The 21,185-nt window shown below is 40.6% G+C and overlaps 1 protein-coding gene across 1 annotated transcript; it reads left to right on the top strand.

Moving 5' to 3' along the window:
* The first annotated feature begins 6,951 nt into the window (after nt 1-6,951).
* Nucleotides 6,952-18,747, top strand: LOC109481266 (neurogenic locus notch homolog protein 1-like). The gene is made up of 17 exons (XM_019783802.1): nt 6,952-6,967; nt 7,253-7,477; nt 7,865-7,993; nt 8,357-8,476; nt 9,214-9,327; nt 9,454-9,531; nt 10,232-10,341; nt 14,022-14,463; nt 15,102-15,212; nt 15,741-15,851; nt 16,032-16,145; nt 16,306-16,530; nt 16,938-17,066; nt 17,335-17,448; nt 17,804-17,917; nt 18,242-18,319; nt 18,532-18,747. Exons 1-17 carry the CDS (start codon nt 6,952-6,954, stop codon nt 18,642-18,644), a joined length of 2,343 nt encoding a protein of 780 aa, XP_019639361.1. The 3' UTR covers nt 18,645-18,747.
* Nucleotides 18,748-21,185: the final 2,438 nt, after the last annotated feature.

Raw genomic sequence — 21,185 nt, 5'->3', positions numbered from 1 at the left:
TTTGAACTAGAAAGGCCGACATTTGCTCATGAGCAAATGCAACAGATGGCTTCACCACATCCCCCGTACCAAACATGGACATATACCCCTCCCGCACAAATGTTCTACTTCCAGTGCGTTCGTGAGTAAATGTTTTCACCATGATGTTCCCAAACTGCTTTAAGAATCTTATTTACAACATTTAGAAGTGATGCTGTATCCAATCAATGCTGACTAAATGAAATTATCATTGCATTTAGTTTTCAGTGCTTAAGTACCATACCTGACATTCAAGACTTTCATTTAGATAATTGATGATTGTGATGATCAAATGCGTACGTTAGTGTTCCTTAGTAAGGCTTAGTACATTAACCCTACAGTTTGTCTACTTCATTATCCTTTAAATGAAAGACTGGTTGCGAAGTTTCCTATGTTTTAAATGCATTTCCAGATCCTGATCCTGATCACGTCACCAGCAGGATGACCCCCTATACCAGTGCAGTAGCGCCTCCTGCCCGGACGGCATGTACTGCACCGAGGAGGGCGTGGCGTCCTTCTCCTGCAAGGCTGTGTGACGTCACGGCCAAAACGTCATGCACGCAACAAACAGCCAAAGGCTGACGGACGTGTCTGCCAACAAGCTTTCTCCTGATTCTGATTTGATATAAAAATGACAGAAAATAAAACACTTTAAAGATCATATTCTTGGCCACTTTCCTGACTTTTGAACCGATTCATACCTGACATAACTGGTACCTAACTTGACATCTAATATTCCACGGGTCTAGTTTTGTGATCTATTTGGCAAGAGGTGCTACGAGTAAAAACTGAGTGAGCTTAAACAGAGATAAATACATAACGTATGGATACAATCGTTTAAACCTAAGACTGTGTTTATTGCTTTATTACATGTCCCGTTCTTAGTCGCCGCTCTCTTAGTGGCTGCAAATAACAGTCGACCAAAATAGACTCCTGACGTAGGTGTGCCAACAGTAAGGGTGAGAGGTCAGGGTTTGTGGATGGCATAAAAATCAATATTCTACTGGTCAATGTGGCGGCTTTATTGTGGCCGTAGAAATACTAATCTTCAAGCTGATGACGTAAAAACGTTTACAAGAATCTGACCAGCATTTATCTGTACCTGTATTATCTAGCTGGTACAACATGTGCTTACATACACTTAAGTGCTTTAGAGATACTTTAAAAATTCAATACTAGAAAGGAGTACTAACCAGGAGTGATATACTGAAGATGAGCCGGACCCTCACATATAACAACAAAAGTTTGTCAGTAGTAACATGGCATTACAAGAAGTGTTTATTGCTTTATTACATGTCCCGTTCTTAGTCGCCGCTCTCTTAGTGGCTGCAAATAACAGTCGACCAAAATAGACTCCTGACGTAGGTGTGCCAACAGTAAGGGTGAGAGGTCAGAGTTTGTTGGGACGGCGGCACAAAAATCAATATTCTACTGATCGATGTGGCGGCTTTTTGTTGTGGTCGTAGAAATACTAATCTTCAAGCTGATGTAAATTTACATGTACTAGAATCTGACCAGCACTTATCTGTACCTGTATATCTAGCTGGTACAAAATGCGCTTACATATACAAGTATCCGGCTTAAGTGTTTTAGAGAGACTTAAAAAATTCAACACTAGAAAGGAGTACTAAACAGGAGTAATACACTGAAGATGAGCCGGACCCTCACATATAACAACAAAAGTTTGTCAGTAGTAACATGGCATTACAAGAAGTGTTTATTGCTTTATTACATGTCCCGTTCTTAGTCGCCGCTCTCTTAGTGGCCGCAAATAACAGTCGACCAAAATAGACTCCTGACGCAGGTGTGCCAACAGTAAGGGTGAGAGGTCAGAGTTTGTTAGGACGGCATAAAAATCAATATTCTACTGATCGATGTGGCAGTTTTTTTTTGTGGCCGTAGAAATACTAATTTTCAAGCAGATACATGTACTAGTATCTGACCAGCATTTATCTGTACCTGTATATCAGGCTAGTACAACATGCACTTACATATTCATGTATCCGGCTTAAGTGCTTTAGAAAGACTTAATACACCGAAGATGAGCCGGACCCTAGCTCTCATATAACAACAAAAGTTTGTCAGTAGTAACATGGCATTACAAGAAGTTGGTGGCACGTACGTGACCCTGTTGTGACGTATACTAAGGCCACAGCAAGTAATTTTTATGGATGACATCAGCGCGCAATAAAATTTGTTGCCTTCTGACAGTGGTCATCATGCCAAAAATGGGCAAAGATGTCTGTTGCCATGCCGGAAGGTGGATGGCAGATAACTATGAAGAGAGGAGACAAGAAAAGGCTCTGATTTAATGTTTTGTTTCTTACTTTAATGCAGTGATATGTGATGTTAGCTGGGTATATGTGATGTTCCCACTGAATCAAAACCATTTGTGTAGTACTTAAAAGAGTGAAAAATTTTATATAGGAACCTTTTTTCGGCCCGCCTTGTTTTTTTTCGCCCGCTCGCATTAAATTTGGAATCTGAGGAGGATGTCATCCATACAATTTACATGCTGTGGCCTAATGTGACTCTCTGCCTACTTTAGCCTCACACAGCATAGGTTTACTTTAGGTCTAGAACTATTAATATCGCCCGTCCCTACCGGCCAGGTGTGTGGTTCCCATGGCCTAGTTTGGGACACAGTATAAATTACCGCACACAGAACAAGCCTCACACACATCACGGAGTCTGGACTCAACTCAGCATATGGTGCACATGTGGAAGCTTCTGGTCTTCATCGCGGCTGTGGTCGTCTGGCCGGACTCGGCAATAGGTACATATAGACTTTCTATGTTTCCCCATGTTGTATCATGCATGCAGTAACTGACTTCGTAATGACATCTTTGGTGACCCGTCAATCGTTATATCAGGTCTGTGACCTTCGACTGAAATCCAACTGTAGTTCTCTCCAAACAGACATTAGGCCTGTTCTTTTTCATAGTTTATTTTTCGGGTGTCTTTAATCGGATTGGCTGTTTTGTTGGTTTTATTTGGTATCCTGGTCAGGAGAAAACTATTTTGCACTGTCGCTAGATGTCGCTACTGCAGTGTGAAGAATGGTCACGGGGCTTACAGTTCATGTTTACATTGGCTTAGTACTAACTCTTGGGTGTGATTTTTACCCAGTTAACCAAACCACTCAGTGAATTAGTCATGAACGCAATTTAGCCAATGGCTACACGTTCTTGTTTGTTTTCACAAATAAACCATTTGAATGATTGAATGATTGAATGATTGAATGATTGAATGATTGAATGATTGAATGATTGAATGATTGAATGATTGAATGATTGAATGATTGAATGATTGAATGATTGAATGATTGAATGATTGAATGATTGAATGATTGAATGATTGAATGATTGAATGATTGAATGATTGAATGATTGAATGATTGAATGATTGAATGATTGAATGATTGAACGATTGAACGATTGAACGATTGAACGATTGAACGATTGGACGATTGAACGATTGAACGATTGAACGATTGAATGATTGAATGAATGATTGAACGATTGAACGATTGAATGATTGATCGATCACCTGCAGCCATCTCGAACATAGTGAAAATAATAAATGTTTTATCTTCAAGGTCAACCCGAGTACCTGACCATTGTCGACGGATGGAACTTTTTCAAAGTTCGCGCGGTTGGAGCTATGACTAACCTGAATGTCAAGGTCACTTGCGAAGCGACGGGGATGAGATTACCGTGCTACCACTCAGGTACGGATGGGTGTAACTACCGCTGGACCTCAGACTGCATCAGGTATGACGACGCCACCACTTCCAGCTGTTATAGTACCCACGCCGTCCTCTCGGCCGAACTGTGCGGAACTGTTCACCCTGGGTTCTGTCAGCCGCTTGATGACACCTTTGTGTACATCCCTGGCTGGGAGAGTGATGACAGCGCTTACGGGGTGGACTACGAGAATCCCACCGACTATCTGCACGGATCACAATACAACAACATGTTCGCCCTGTGCGCAGGTAATGTAACCATCAAATGTTAATGTTTGCTTGTTATATAGTGTTTTTGCTCCATTTCTTCTTCCTCTTCTTCTGTTCCAAACACTAACCTCCGACCTAGCCAATGGCCTCTTTTGTTGACGTCTGTCACCATAGTAACTGGTGTTGGGTTAGAATAATGTTGCAATTACATAGTGGGCATTTATTCTCCTGTCACCATATATATGTACATGTATGTGAATGTGTTTGAGTAAGAATTAACAGAGCAGACCATATCCGAAGGTAAACATTATGCATTTGCTTTGCAAATGTTACTTTTCTAGTTTGTTTGTTTGTTTGTTTGTTTTATTAGGCATACAGAAGTAGTGAAACAAGAATGTAGTAAAATTAATATGAAAATGAATAAATCATTCGCACCATCAGCTTTCAAACAAGACGTCAAGGACAGATACAAACGTACACAAACAGTGTGTTGATGTTTTCAACTTCTTCTTGTTTTGAAAGTAGCCAGTAGATGTTTCTGTCTGGTGTAAATGTCCCTGGTGAGGACCTAGCAGACACTTTACATACTAACCATATCCTCACCTCCAGCCCCTACATGTGCGAGATGGTCCCCATGTGTACACGGAAACTGTACTGATGATAACAACGGGACTTACACGTGTGCGTGTGAGAGCGGCTGGGAAGGGAACAACTGTGATCATGGTTAGTGTTATTTTATTTTATTCACATTTATTTTTCGAGCTAAAAAATTGGCAAAAAAAATAAACTTATGGCAGCTCTCTCCTCACACATAAAAGGAAACAATAAAACAAAGTAATAATAATAATAAGAAGAAGAAGAAAGGACAAAGGTACATAATGAGCTGGTGTACAAATCAAAATCAATCAACTAAATCAAACAAAACGTCCTGTCTGCAAAATAAAGTTGAAAACCACATCAAATATTTTACAGGTTAGTGTTCTTTTCATTTCATCAAACTGTGATCCATGAATTTATGATCGGATATTATCAAAGCAATAAGCTTTTGCATTTGATAGCTGTCAACTTCCGGTGAAGATAACATACGGGGCTACAGATGTGCAAACTTGAAACACTCGAGAAGAGACGGGCGGTCCTCTGCACCAAGTTTGCACACAGCATGACAACATCGGAGCGCACAGCTGATCTCCTCCCCAACACACGGCGACAGGAGCACGGCAGGAACCTTAGAAACTCTAACAAAATGACACTGGCGCCCTGCCGCACTGCTCGATTTCAAAACAGCCCTGTACCGTCTCTACTGAGTCTGCTTAACACGAACAAATAATACGTTGTAAATCAACCACACTCAGATGTTTTTTTATTGTAATATTTTATCTTAATCGACATTTTAATACTATGTAATATTTTATGCTATTCGTCATATTGAGTTGTGTCCTATGTAAGTGATGAAACGTACTTTCATGTACTATGTAAGTAGAACGTATTTCAGCCTGACGGGCTGCAATGTTTTACCTAATAAACCAGTCATTCATTCATTCATTCATTCATTCATTCATTCATTCATGCATTTCTACGTATCATTATAGGGGATCTTTTGTGGATTGGGTGAATACATGTAGGTTTCAAACATACAAAGCTAATCACTTAAGTGTGTCAGACATAAAAAGCTCAAAGACATGAAATTTTTCACTAATTAAATACATGTAGAGACGTCAAACCCTTTCAATTAACTTTGCTGAACAACGCTCAGGAATTATGTAATCGTTCTGCCTTTGCTTCTTTCAAATAACACATATACCATTTCTTATCTTTTGTTTTAGGCTCTGACGACTGCTTGTCCTCCCCATGTTCCCACGGAACCTGTACTGACGGCGTGGCGAGTTACACCTGTAGCTGTGAGAACGGCTGGACAGGGAACAACTGTGATCAAGGTTTGTAACATGTTATGTTATGCCCTACTGCAATTAAACATTAGATTAAGTTCTTATTTTTCCTGATTTACGGCTGGACAGGGAACAACTGCGATCAAGGTACGGGATAGAAACAGATTAAGTTCAGAATCTTGTATCCCCTTTGCTAAGAATGACGCAATGTTCTTGTGCAGTGCATAACTGTTTAAGAAATATTCTATTTCAGACAAATACCAAGCAAAATTTTAAGCTGTAATTGCTATGTTAAATATATTTCCAAGCCATATATTCTAAAACATATACCAAAAAACTGCATTTCTACTAAGATAAAAAAACCCACTAATTATGCAGAATGTGGGACTATTCATTATCCACTGCCTTCACAGAAGAAGTCGAACCCCATAATAGCTAGTGCAGTAGTAGAAGTAGAAGTTTTTCCAGACAGTTGTTACCTGTCTCCTGTTACTGTATTGCAATGAGTATTATGCTTGATTGTACAAGCAATTAGCCTTCGGGCATGATTTTGCAAATAAAGTTTCATTGTATACACTGTCTTCCGATGAAGAAATTAGTATTTGAAAAAAAACATCTGTATTTTCTGCACGTATTTAATGCATGATATTTTTAATAGACAGAACACCTAGATAAGAGTAGTATAATGTCCATCAATCCAGATATCGACGAGTGCGCGAGCAATCCTTGCTGGCTGGGAGGAACCTGCCTGGATCACGTGAACGGGTACAGCTGTGTCTGTCCTAAAGATGCAACCGGAAAAAACTGTGAAACAGGTCTGTTTTAAAAGCTACGAAATGATAGTTTTTAAGCTTTTATGTATTGTTGTTTGGTACATCTATTATACTGTCTAATCATTTTACAAATGTATTTGTCATCTTAATGTGTGCAAATACAGAATAAGGTTGCGAGTTTACACATTGGTTGATGTGTTTTTGTTATTGTTAACATGCCAATTTCTTATATGTTGAGTTTCTGTGTTCTGCTGATGTAGCTACTCTAAGACCAAAATAGATGCTTACCTTTTCTTACTTCATTGCATCAAAGACGACCATGCCTTATACCTTAGGTCCATGCCTTATACCTTAGGTCCATGCCTTATACCTTAGGTCCATGCCTTATACCATAGGTCCATGCCTTATACCTTAGGTCCATGCCTTATACCTTAGGTCCATGCCTTATACCTTAGGTCCATGCCTTATACCTTAGGCCCATGCCTTATACCTTAGGTCCTCTTGTGTCTTCAGACTCATTCGGCAGCAAATTTCCGTATACCGGACGACAGCCGCTTCCTTCGCTTCTTTGCATATCTTTCAACGACGACAAACCCTTTTTTTTCGTTCCTTAATTTCAGCAACATTTGCCGGAGAATGCTACCAGTTCTCGTCTATCTCTCTGACCCACCAGGAGGCGACCCAGGCCTGCAGTACCATGAACAGCCACTTGGTGGACCTGAAGGACGAACAGCAGCAGCCTTTCCTGGCTGACAAGATCGCGGCCACCTCAGCAGCTTCCAACTGGCTGGCAACTAAATCGGCACCAGTGGCCTTTTTCAACAGCAATGGATCTCCTTTTTCAGGTATGCAAGACTGATATTTTTAACGGATTCAGACAAACTACAAGTTACATATAGTATTACATAAAGATTATGATCAGAAACCGTTTCCAATTTGAATTTTGTTGATACTTTATGTTTCTTTATGTTTGATACACTTCATGTTTATTTCCATACCCTTTAGTCCCTGAGGACTTATCTTCCAGGGTTCAAAACATATAACACAAATGAACATACTGACAACACAATAAAAGAGAATAAACATACATAATTATCACAAATTATATACAGGTTAAACAATAACGTAACTTAACAGTTGAATTATTTTGATACTTAATGGATCAAGGGTTTTTTGCAAAACTTCACATAAAGTATCAAAATAATTCAACTTAATATTGATACTGATGACAGGCCCGATCCAGTGGTCTTCCAGTGAACCTGCCGAACCGTGTGACCTGTGTGTTCTCCTGGACAGCTCCGACAACTATCTGGCCAAGACAGCACCGTGCACGGAGCAGCACAACTACGTCTGTCAGGACGGTAGGGCAGTTCAGCTGCATACTATTATTCTGCATTCCATTTCGTATTAGAGGGCAAGGTAGGATACTTCGAACAGACCTATGACTATGTAGTGATTGTGTGCCGCAAAAAAAGGAAAACTCTTACGGTAAATCTGAAATGAAAATGTGTTTACTTGACAGTCCAAATGTTTAATTTCAATTCGATGTACCATGTTCCTTTTTCCGTTGACTTCCAATCATGGTAGATAACATGAAAAGAAAACACTTCAGTAATGATAATTGTAGTGAGAAAATGCTGATACATTTTTCTTCTAAATAATGAGTAGTAGAAAGCGTTAACCAGAGCTTTGTTATCATTGCTATATGTTTTACATTATTCAAGACCTCAAACCATGTGGACAGAACGTGTGTCAGAACGGCGGAAACTGCACCTCCTGCTTTGACGACTCCGCCGCCTTCTGTGACTGTCCTGACGGGTTTGATGGCAAGACTTGTGAGATAAGTACGTGCTTTTATAGTCCACACTAGACGCTGTGGTTGCTAGAATTTTCCTTAGATTATCTCTTTTTATGGCTTCACCACAAAGTGGTGAAGACATATTGTGTTCCCTCATGTTTCTTCTTCTCCTTCTCCTTCTCCTCCTCCTCCTGCCATTTCTTTAAATGGATTCATCTCTGCCATTTTCAGGCCAAATAACACGAAATTTGGCATGAAGGTAGAGTGGGCAAATACCCTGACGTAGTTTTTTAATTTTTTTGAAAAATTGTTTTATTTGGGTTTTTTGGCCATTTTCAGGCAAAAAATATACATTTTGAGATCCTGTGCCCTAATATTAAATCCGAATGACCTGAAATTTGGTATGGGGATACCTTGGACACATGTCCAAAGAATGTCATTCTCGATTTTGACATACACCACTTTAAAGTTATGTAAAATAGGGCTTTTTGGCTATTTCCGGCATTGGAAGGTTCCATTGCTGCATGGGGGTGTAGACTATTGGCAGCCATCGTAGGATAGATCCATTTTCGGTATGGGGGATGTGGTGAAGCCATATGCTGCATTTGCTCTCAAGCAAATGTCGGCCTTTCTAGTTTTTAAATTATTTTCTAACAAAATGTAGAAACATGCACTGGCCTTTTTATAATTGATGTAAGTATTAAACTAAACTAAAAACCTTTCTACAAACTTCTCTAGTTGTCACGGTTTGATAAGAACAGGGTACTTAATTATTTCAAACAGACATCGACGAGTGCGCCTCCAATCCGTGCCAAAATGGCGGCAGTTGTGATGACGACATCAACTCCTACAGCTGCCGATGTCTGACCGGGTTCCAGGGAGACCACTGCGAATCTGGTGGGTGGGATATTTTATTTCTTTTTCTTACACATTTTAGCAACAAATGCAATTTTCTCTTTTATTAGCTTTTATTTACAACACATATCCTTATAAGCTTTCCCTATCTTAATTTCTTATATTTAGACATGGACTGGTGCTCCCAAGTCCAATGCCCGCCAGGATGGGTTTGTCAGGACTTCACGTTCTACTTCCAATGCGTTTGTGAGTAAAGTTTTTCGTCATGTTGTTGATAAAATGTCTTCAAGCAATCCGAGCGATTAAAGGCTGATGGTAACAAATGACAAATGATTAGATAAGTGATAATAACTAAAGATAAGTACTCAAATAACTTTGTGACGCTATATGTTTTTTAAACGTTCTTATAATTCCTTTTTTATTATCCCCATTTGACATATACCTTGATATATACTGATACACAGGCTATAATTAATAATGAACATTGTACCCACTGTATAGTAGTTGCAAATATTCAGGCATATCAACTTACATTTACAATGTAGCACTCGCTAGTGTGATGTTTTCGAATTAGTATGTGCTCCTACGAAAGGATTAGTGCAGTAATTATGCAGTGTCTATCTAGTTCACCTTTAAACTAGAGAAGTAACATTTGCAAAGCAAATGCATGATGTTCACCTTCGGATATGGTCTGCTCTGTTAATTCTTACTCAAACACATTCATGTACATGTATATGGTGACAGGAGTCTAAATGCCTACTATGAAATTGACAACCCGACACCAGTTACTATGGTGACAGACGTAAACAAAATAGGCCATTGGCCAGGTCAGAGGTTAGTGTTTGAAACAGAAGAAGAAATGGAGCAAAAACAATATGTTTTCCTTCGGTAAACATAATTAAAGTCTAGTTTTGCGGAATTTCTGATGTTTGATACCCACCTGCAGATCCTGATCCCGTCACCAGCAGGATGGCCGCCTACCAGTGCAGCAGCGCCTCCTGTCCGGACGGCATGTACTGCACCGAGGAGGGCGTGGCGTCCTTCTCCTGCAAGGCTGTGTGACGTCACAACGTTACCTAAACGTCATGCACGCAACAAGCAGCCAAAGGCTGATCGGCGTGTCAGCCAACAAGCTTTCACCTGATTTTCATCAGATTAAAGATGGCAGAAAGTAAAGCATATCCATGGTCTCGGTTATTTGTGCCGATTCATTACTAAATAAGCATAAGATAGACACTTAATATTGCACCCGTGTGTTTTTACGGTCCGTTTGATAAGCGGTGCTTAAACAATGGCCAGCGAAAACAAAGCTAAATACATAACGTATGGAGGAAATCTTTTAAACTATCATTCAGCTATTACCTAACTATTATCTAGCTTTCATAGCTATTACCTAACCAGTGCTTAAGCATTGAGTATGTAAACATTCTCACTGCCGTGCTATTTTGCCGTGCTATATTACATACGTCATGGAGTCAATCTGGTTGCCATAACTTGTGCTAAGTTTGAGAGAAACAGTTTAATAACATGGTCAACATAATGATTTATTTGTCATTTATTAAAAGACAAGCCTCCGACACCATTGAGGTAGCGGCTATTCAATTATTGCATCTTATCGCTCCTTCACCTGTTACCTTTCCATACTCTACTGTTTCAGATGCCAAACGTAATTGTACAAATTGCTTTATAGCGACATAACGCGCTTTATTAAGAAGCAGTGTTATTGGAGCTGGGTTTGTGATGATAGTCAGTGATAAAGGCAACATAGTAGCCTCCGTAGCAGGTTTATAGAACTGGGGGTTTGGTCGTCTTCGGCTGTTTTCTGATCAGCTCCAAAAACGGGGGTATTTCAACCAGGCCGGCTATGTTGTCTATATGCAATCAGAGAATAGACAATAAAAGCTCTAAAGGACCATGAAGACCCCCCCCCCCAAAAAAACCCCTTTTTGGCATGCTATGGAGGCTAGTCACTTAGAGTTCACAGCCGTGAATGGGGTTCTACTATACAGAGGCATACACATATGTTTCAAAGATGTGTACAGCAGCATCGATATCTTGGCTTATAACACAGAATAGATCGACGTGTTTAGCATATCAGGTCTGTTTAATTGTAACAATTGACGACATGAACCAACATCTCCAGGTATCAATTATGCTAGTGATGACCTGGTCTTCAGTATATACTTCGGTGACATGTGCTTCTGTCCGTGAATAAACTCTTTGACCTTACCTGGGCCTACAGACGTCATGGAGTTAATCTGGTTGCCAAACTTTGTGCCGAATTGAGAGAAACAGTTATTAATAACATGGTCAACTGGTGATTTATTTGTCATTTATTAAAAGATAAGACCCCGACACCATTGAGGTAGCGGCTATTCAATTATTGCATGTTATCGCTCCTTCGCCTGTTACGTTCCATACGCAAATGTTATTGGAGCTGGGTTTGTGCTGATAGTCAGTGATAAGGTCACTGAGAGCCCACAGCCGTGAATGGGGTTTTACTATACAGAGGCATACACATATGTTGCAATGATGTGTACAGGAGCATCGTAACACAGAATAGATCGAAGGAGATCCAGTCGACGTGTTTAGCATATCAGGTCTGTTTAATTGTAACAATTGAAGACATAAGAAAACATCTCCAGTTATCAATTATGATAATGATACTGATCTACAGTATATGCTTCGGTGGCATGTGCCTCTAACCAAGGATAAACTCTGCCCTTTGACCGGGCAATTGACACAAATAATTACAGCTATTGCTCTCTTTTAAGGAGGCAAACTTACATATCTGCATTTGTCTCTGCAGCCAAATTAAGCTTAATTTGCTTAATGGAAGCTAAATACCTCAGAAGAGGAGACTTTTTTTACAAATTTAGCACGATCATTTCTTCATTCATTACATTTTGTTTGCAAAAAGTCAAGGACGGTGTTGAGCAAATGTGCGCCTCTGACGTAACATGCGTAAATCATGTAAATCATTGTACTTTAATTAAAATGCACACTGTGCGGCGCGGCATAGCTATAGGCCGGCGTTGCCAAACAATATATAGAAAAGAGCGCAAACAACGGCCCATCGGTCAGCTAAGTACGCCTATTACGTAACAAGCATAATGTCAAGGTGTGTAAATCATTGTACTTTAATTAAAATATATGTGTGACGAGGCATAGCTATAGCTTAGCGTTGCCAAGCATACGTTATAACAGTACAAGTAATATCTACTCATAGTGGCCACTATTAATAATGCATATATTTAACTTTTAACTTTATTTATTGCTCATCATTTAACAAATGTACAACAGCAGGGGGAGCAGAAGCGCATCCCCCTGAATTAGGTACAATTTGTCACATTATTTGAAGCATTAAACAGCATTCACATAGAAGAAATAATACATATAAACATTGCAGATAATCGCGACAAATAAAGATATGTATTTATAGAAAAAGGCATATTTCAGAGATGTGTACAGAAGCATATATTGGCTTGCTACACAGAACAGATCATGTTTAATTGTAACGTGTGCGGCGCGGTATAGCTATAGACCGCCGTTGCCAAGCATACGTTATAACGGTACCTATAGTATCTACCCATAGTGGCCAATATCAATTATGCATCGGAGGCAAACCTGCATGTCTGCAGTTGTCTTTGCAGCCCAAATTAGCTTAAGTTGCTTGATGGAAGGTGAGAAAATCTTATAACTTCAGCACGATCGGTTCTCCAGTAAAGTTTGTTTGCGAAAAGTCAAGGACTGCGCTGCGAATGTGCGCCTATGACGTAACATGCGTGACGTTACGGTACGTAAATCATTGTACTTTAATATCAAAACGTACACTGTACAGCGCGGCATAGCTATAGGCCAGTGTTGCTAAGCATATTGCATCAAGGACTTCGTAGGGCGAATGTACGCCTATTACGTAACAGGCGTCATATCAAGGCATGTAAATCATTGTACTTTAATTAAGATATGTGCACGGCGCGGCGAGGCATAGCTATAGGCCAGGGTTGCCAAGCATACTTTGTTAGAGTACATGTAATATCCACCCATAATGGCCACTATTAATTATGCATTGCGGATATTCGCGACAAGTAAAGATATGAATTTACAGAAAAAAGCGCCAAACCGGCTACTGGTCAGCTGTGTGGTTCCCATTCAGGCCTGGGGGGATACGGTATAAATTTCCACACTGCCAGACTCACATACATACAGCCAGGCTGACTTCTACACGGCGGCTGAACAAAACGGACGGATAACATGTGGAAGGTTCTGCTCTTCGTCGCGGCTGTGATCGTCTGGCCGGGCTCGTCTCACGGTGAGTGCGGACTTTCTAAATCTCATTTGGTGCATTACATTTAAGTTGAAGCAGCAATAAGCTGAATTTATAATTACATTATTGGCGACTCGCATTCCATTATGTCAGGTTATTGACCTTTTGGTGGAACTCGCCCGAAGGTTTCTGGCGGTATGTCTCTTTATAGACATGTTTGGATGTACATGGATTTCCAGTCGTAAGCCGTGTGCACAATTAAAGTTAATCGTACGACATGATTCACCTCGTAGAAAGAAAGGTCTTGTTTACATTCAACTATCGTTGACCACTTAGAAAGCATTACTATAAGATGTTGAAATCATTAATGATATTAGTTTGGTAGATAGGAAACTAGGTAGATATAAATGGCTATATTGATTTCCGTTGATTTTGTCCCGAAACCAATCTTTTTTACGTTTTTCCCAAGAAGAATGTCCAGGAAATAAAAATAATAATCTCTCGTCTTCTAGGTCAACCCGAGTACCTGACCACTGTCGACAGATGGTCCTTTTTCAAAGTTCGCGCGGTTGGATCTCTGTCTAATATGAAGGTCAAGGCCACTTGCGAGTCGATGGGGATGAGATTACCGTGCCACCACACATCAGGTACGGAAGGGTGTACCTACCACTGGACCTCAGACTGCATCCCGTATGACGCCGGTGTCAGCTGTTATACCCACCAGGTCCTCTCGGAAAAACTTTGTGGAACTACGCACGGGTACGGCAGTTACTGTCAGCCCCTTGATGACACCTTTGTGTACTGCCCTAGCTGCTGGGGTGACGAGGGCAGTGCCTGGGGAGTGGACTACGAAACTCACACCACGGGCCTACATGGAAAGAACTACAACAACATGTACGCTCTGTGTGCAGGTAAGGATTTAACCATGTCATTATACTTGGGAGAAAAAACTGCGGTTAGTTTATGTTTTCAACTCTGATGTAGACTAATTGTAAGGGTAAACTTTTTAATATTTAAAGAGGATATATAGATTAAAGAAAAACACCAAGCTACTACATAATACATTAACGCACAAACTCTCTTGCCCCAAGATATTGACGACTGTGCATTCTCCCCATGTGCACACGGAACCTGTACTGACGGCTATATGAGTTACACCTGTTGCTGTGAGAACGGCTGGACAGGGAACAACTGTGATCAAGGTTTGTAACATGTTATGTTATGCCCTACTGCAATTAAACATTAGATAAAGTTCTTATTTTTGCTGATTTTTTTTTTCATCATAATGATGATTTTTCACCATTCAGTATGTTGTGCATAGAATTTCTCTTTTGATCACAATTAGCCAGCGGCAGGCGAAAGAAAGTATTTGAGTCTCAAACTAAATTTAGTTGTAATTGGTAACAAAACGCGCTAAAGCTGATTAAAATAGTGTAGACACATTTTTCGTTTTCTGTTGATATCAGAAATGTTATAAAGGTTTTGAAAATGCATTTGGTTTCGCCGGTATTTCTTGCTATGATTTAATCAGTTAAATGTCTATTTCTAGACATTGACGACTGCTTCTCCTCCCCATGTGCACACGGAACCTGTACTGACGGCGTGGCGAGTTACACCTGTAGCTGTGAGAACGGCTGGACAGGGACAAACTGTGATCAAGGTTTGTACTTCTTCAACCTGTCAATTGCATGGAATGATAAATACAGGCCCTCACCTTCAACAGTGCTGAGATTAATGTCTTTGTGGAATAGGGCGCCACATTTAACCAACTTGAATATGAAAAAAAAAGCATTGTATCTTCCCGAAGACGATGATTAAAGGACAAATACAATACTTTCAGTTTTGGGGCCTTCCCACCCAAATTCTATTTGTAAATGGTGATTTATTGGTTTCTGCAAACCCCGCATATACTTGCGGTGATATCTGACCCGCTCGATGTTCCCCGGCTGGCGCCCGATTGTCCGCTAGGCGGCGCTGCGACTGGACCTGTGACGTCGCCACCGGTTAAATTGGAACAGATTTAGATTTGGAGCGCGCGCCATTTTTCAGTCTGTCTGCCAGTACGTAGCTCGCTGCAAGTATGCCGCGTTGTGCAAGTTGTGACTGTTGGATTTGTCCTTGAAGAGAATATTAACATTCAGTATACTTTGCAAGTTTTCACAGGTTGATCTTGATTTTTCTTGTGCAGACATTGACGACTGCTTCTCCTCCCCATGTGTACACGGAACCTGTACTGACGGCGTGGCGAGTTACACCTGTAGCTGTGAGAACGGCTGGACAGGGAACAACTGTGATCAAGGTTTGTAATGTTTTCGCAAAGTTTAATTCGCCAATAAATATAACTGTAAAAATAACTGTAGGTAAACTAAGGCCCTCAACAAAGTGCACAGATTTTTTCAGGCCTGTGGCATCTTGCAGTTGAAATGAGCCAAAGAATTTTGGACTGACGTAAAGACAAGCAAAATGCATTATCTTACAGAAATCGACGAGTGTGCGAGCAATCCTTGTTGGCTGGGAGGGACATGCCTGGATCACGTGAACGGCTACAGCTGTGTCTGTCCTAAGGACAAGACAGGAAAGCACTGTGAAACAGGTAATACAGTACTAGTACATTTTTGTACTTGGAGATTGTAGTTACAAATACTGCTTAAACTGTGTATAAGGCATTAATGTATTTATACCAACAAAATGGAGCAAAATCATGACCTTCAGATGTGTATAGAGGGTGACGTTCTCGGTTTTTACCATTTTAGGGCTTTTTGACGGAGAATGCTACGAGTTCTCAACGGTGGCCGCTTCCCACCGTGACGCGACCCTGGCCTGCAGTACCAATGCCGGCCGCCTGGTGGACGTGAAGGACGACCAGCTGCAGCGTTTCCTGGCTGACAAGATGGCGGCCACCAGCGGCGTGTCCAACTGGCTGGCGATGAGAAGTGCCCCGCTGCAGGTTTACTACAGCGACGGATCTCAGAGTTCTGGTAAGACGTTCATGGTTTGAACTTGATATTACTCAGGTTGTGCCAGTAGTACGTTCTGATGAGGTTTACTTTGAGCTAAATGGCAATTAATAATGATCAATGGCATGTAGATTCACACAATGGAGCTATTAAAAAAGACACTTGCATTTTCTACAATGAGTTTAGGTTCTGTATAAGTAATGACTTGGTCATATCATAAAATGAGGCTTTCAACGTCGATTAGCTCAGTCCAGCTATGACCGTTTGTATTCTGGAGAAATGCAATATTCTGTTGTTTATAAATGGATTGAATCACACAGTAGGTTTATTGATGGGATTTGTTGATGGGATTGAAACACTGTGACAGTATTTTAGATAGCTTCGCACGAACTGCTCAAATTACATGGTCTATTCTGCGTTCCTGCCAGATTCCCTTCAGTGGTTGTCAGAAGAACCGTCGTCCCCTCTGGACCTGTGTGTTCTCCTGGACAGCTCCAACAACTACATGGCAAGGACTGCTTTCTGTACGGAGCAACACAACTACGTCTGCCAGTCTGGTAAGTCGTTTTCAATTCTTCTCACCATTCCAATTCCTTTGTCTATTCGTTTTCTGTTTTCTTGAGATGCGCTCTTGAGACGCAAATCCATTGTTATAAAACAAAAATTAAAAAAAACATGAACAACTATCAGAACTGTCCGATCATCTACTCGAATCTTTTGTGAACAAACTTTCTAAAAATAACAAAAAGCCTCAATTTTCAAAAGAGTGGGACTTAAAAGTAGGAAATTGTCAACATTGACAATCACGTTAATTGATGATTTCAGTCGTGAAGCCTTGTGCCCCGAACGTGTGTCAGAACGGCGGAAACTGCACCTCCTGCTTCAACGTGTCTTTCTGTGACTGTCCTGACGGGTTCGACGGAAGGGCGTGCGAAATAAGTGAGTACAGTTATGTTTGACATAATCATGTGTTTAATCATGTGTTTAATCATGTGCTTAATCATGTGTTTGATCATGTGTTTAATCATGTGCTTAATCATGTGTTTAATCATGTGTTTAATCATGTGTTTGATCATGTGTTTAATCATGTGTTTGACTGACATGCTGGCAAGGGTGTCACATCTCCCTAGATAATAATGATTGTCTATCTGGTTACTGATAGTGACTAGTTCAAATACGTTACATTTGAAGTTTATTTTAGTTGCGTGTTTGATACGATACCGATTTGAAATATCACATGTCTTTGAAATAAGAAAGTTTTCTCAACAAGCTGAAACTGTTAATACTTGTACAGACATCGACGAGTGCGCCTCCAGTCCGTGCCAAAATGGCGGCAGTTGTGATGACGACATCAACTCCTACAGCTGCCGCTGTCTCAACGGCTTCCAGGGAGACCACTGCGAATCAAGTTCGTGTGATTCTATTTCTTTTCCATTAGGCTACTTTGAGTAAATATTATGAATGACAGAAAGAAAGATATGGATGGAGATAGGCCTAAAAACGCTAGATGCTAAGACGACTCGATAACTTGCAAATGTTCTCTCAACAAATATCAAACTTACAAATTATGGTGTAGCGACATAGCTCTGTCTCTTACAGGTATCTACAGAGCTTTGCCACACCGTACCTTAAACCTTTTCTGCTCCTCGTTGTATATATGTATTTTACGGCCCAATAGGTGTTTTTGTTTTCAAACTACACACATTATGTTCCCTTCTCCTCTTTTTTTCAGCCCCAGACTGGTGCGCACAGGACCAATGCCCGTTCGATTGGACTTGTGTGGATCACCTCTATTACTTCTCATGTGTTGGTGAGTAAAGTTAACGTTTGCTGCAGTATAATTAAAACATAACGATAAAATTGTATTAACGTCCAGATTTGATTTGATCCATCGTTTGCTATCCGATATGGTATGGCTGCCAGGTGTACGTTTTTCAAAAGTACCATTACCCTTATAAATGATACAAATATTTCATCAATATGTCAGTATTAATGTCTTGTAAATTTTACTTCTGTACCTAGATCCGGCGACTGCCAATCGGATGGTCCCCTACCAGTGCAGCAGCGCCTCCTGTCCGGATGACATGTACTGCACCGAGGAGGGCGTGGCGTCCTTCTCCTGCAAGGCTGTGTGACGTCACGGCCAAACTCCATGCACGCAACAAACAGCCAAAGGCTGAAAGGCGTGTCCGCCAACAAGCTTTCTCCTGATTCTGATTTGATTAAAGATGGTAGAGAGTATGAATATCCCTATTGTACTGATTGTACTGATTCGTTCCTATGCACATACACACACAAATGTACACACACATGTACACACACACACACACACACACACACGCACGCACATAGACACACACAAACAAATACATCCACACACACATACTAACAAACACATGCACACATGCAGATGTGTACATATGTGTACACAGATACACAAACACACACAAAAGCACACACATACACAAGCAGTGACACACACACACCACACACACACACATACAAACTCGCACACATACAAGCACACACACGATGTAGACAAAAACACACACACTGTACACAAACACACACATACAAGTATACACACTGTAGACACACACGTCCGCACACAACCATGCACCACATGCACACACACAGATACGTATATTAATACACACACAAACGCGCGCACACATATACATACACAAGCATGCACAGGCACACACACATACAAACACAAGCACACCCACAGACCCATTGATGCATCACTGAGTGAGGTAAACAAAATGTGGAATTGTTTGAAACCACCAGGATGGATTAAAAATCTTCAGATTGCTGCCTTCAGAATCACACCTTTCACACGACAAGCGCCCCCCTCCCACCGGCCCTTTACCACCAGTCACCGTGTAAGTTGGATCTTCGTTTACATGCAGTCGAAGTTTCTTATCATGTGTAATACAGGCTAGTATAGCCCCCTTCAGATTTCTAAGTTTTTCACCTTACGCGCAACGAAGCGCCCCCCTCCCACCATCCTTTCAGCACAAGTCACCACTCATCACGTAACTTCGACATCCGTTTACACATTGCAGTCGAAGTTTCATGATGGCACAAAGTCAATATTCAACTGATCATTGATAGGACCTAATAAACAGAGTTTTTTACATTCCAACATTTTATGACTAGACATTGTGACAGCACGCTCAAGTTAATATATAAAAGTTAATAGATTAATAGCACTTCTTACCTTTCGATACCTTGACTGTCTTTCCATATCTTTCCATATAATAGCACCCTTTTGATTTGCACCATATTGTACTGACGAGCAATAGGTGTTCGGTCATTGCGTTATTAAAATCCTAAAGTGCAGTGTTCACATATACATCGATATCAATATATATTACTGCCTAGTAAGTATAGAGATGCCAATTTTAGCTTCTACTTGTGCCGTGCGTTTACAAGATCGCAAATACCAGATGGCCCTGTAAGTGCTTTATAAATGTCATCATTTACCCTCTTCTGGTTGCAAATTGACACTGTACTTACTTTAATGCGTAATTTCCTTTAAACCTCCAATTACACTCGATATCAGCAAATGTTTCTACCCTTCAAAACACCAATATAGAGTTATATATACCACATGGCATCTACAGCTTTATAGCAAACATACTATGAGACCAAACTACCTTCAGTTATAAGAGATTTTATGCAGTGTGTGATACAAATGTGGTTTTGCGTTTACTTATTAGTAGAAGTTTTAGCGTCTCGACATCTTTTGAAGTACGTGGTATCAAGCAGAATATCTTAATAAGCAGACCTGGCCTGAAGTACGATATATTTTACATTCTTTTGGTAACAGCCATTACAGTCGTGAAATGCATCCAATAACACACAAAAGTCTACATCTCTGTTGGAGCTGGTGTGTTACGCCGAACGGGGGTTATACCGGCTATACAGATACAGAAGCTGGTGTGTTACGCCGAAGGGCGGTTACACCGGCTATACAGATACAGAACTTTCATGCTGATACAGATCTCCGTCTGTGTAGTAAGTACAGGGATGCCAAATTTAGCTTCTACTTGCGCCCTGCGTTCACAACATCGCAAATAACAGGTGGCCCTGAAAGTGCTTTGTAGATTTCATCATTTACCCTCTTCTGATTGCAAATTGACACTGTACTTACTTCAATGCGTAATTTCCTTTAGAGCTCCAATTACACTAGATATCAGCAGATTTTCTACCCTTCAAAACATCAATATAGAGGTGGCGTCTACAGCTGTATAGCAATCATACTAGGAGACTAAACTACATTCAGTTACAAGAGATTTTATGCAGTGTGTGTGATGAAAATATGTGGTTTTGCGTTTACTTCTCAGTGGAATTTCTAGCGTCTACACATATTTTGACATATATGATATGAAGCAGTATATCTGAAGCAGGCCTTGCCTGAAGTAAGAATGACATTCTTTTGGTGCAGGCGTGTTCGGCATTTAATAACGGGTCTTACAAACAGTCTTGTTTGATGTCCCATTGAAAGTGGTAATATCGTACAGTCAGCAGTGAGGCAATTGTAGTACTTGTGAAGGAGACCACTAGAAATACATATGACGACATTAACTTTTAACAGCATACCTACTTGTACCTGCTGGCAGATCATATAAAGACTGTAGTTCACAGCGATATCAGCCACTGCACACGAC

This window comes from Branchiostoma belcheri, unplaced genomic scaffold (assembly GCF_001625305.1).
Source record: "Branchiostoma belcheri isolate BF01 breed outbred unplaced genomic scaffold, Haploidv18h27 scaffold543, whole genome shotgun sequence".
Taxonomy (NCBI): Eukaryota; Metazoa; Chordata; class Leptocardii; order Amphioxiformes; family Branchiostomatidae; genus Branchiostoma; species Branchiostoma belcheri.
The sequence above is the reverse complement of the archived record's forward strand: the minus strand, read 5'-3'. Positions and strand labels throughout refer to the sequence as shown.

Excerpts from the sequence above, each read along its gene's own strand:
- LOC109481266 (XM_019783802.1), top strand. Across the intron at positions 9,532-10,231 it reads GTTCTACTTCCAATGCGTTT|ATCCTGATCCCGTCACCAGC; the intron begins GTGAGTAAAGTT and ends ACCCACCTGCAG. Across the intron at positions 16,531-16,937 it reads CGACGGATCTCAGAGTTCTG|ATTCCCTTCAGTGGTTGTCA; the intron begins GTAAGACGTTCA and ends CGTTCCTGCCAG.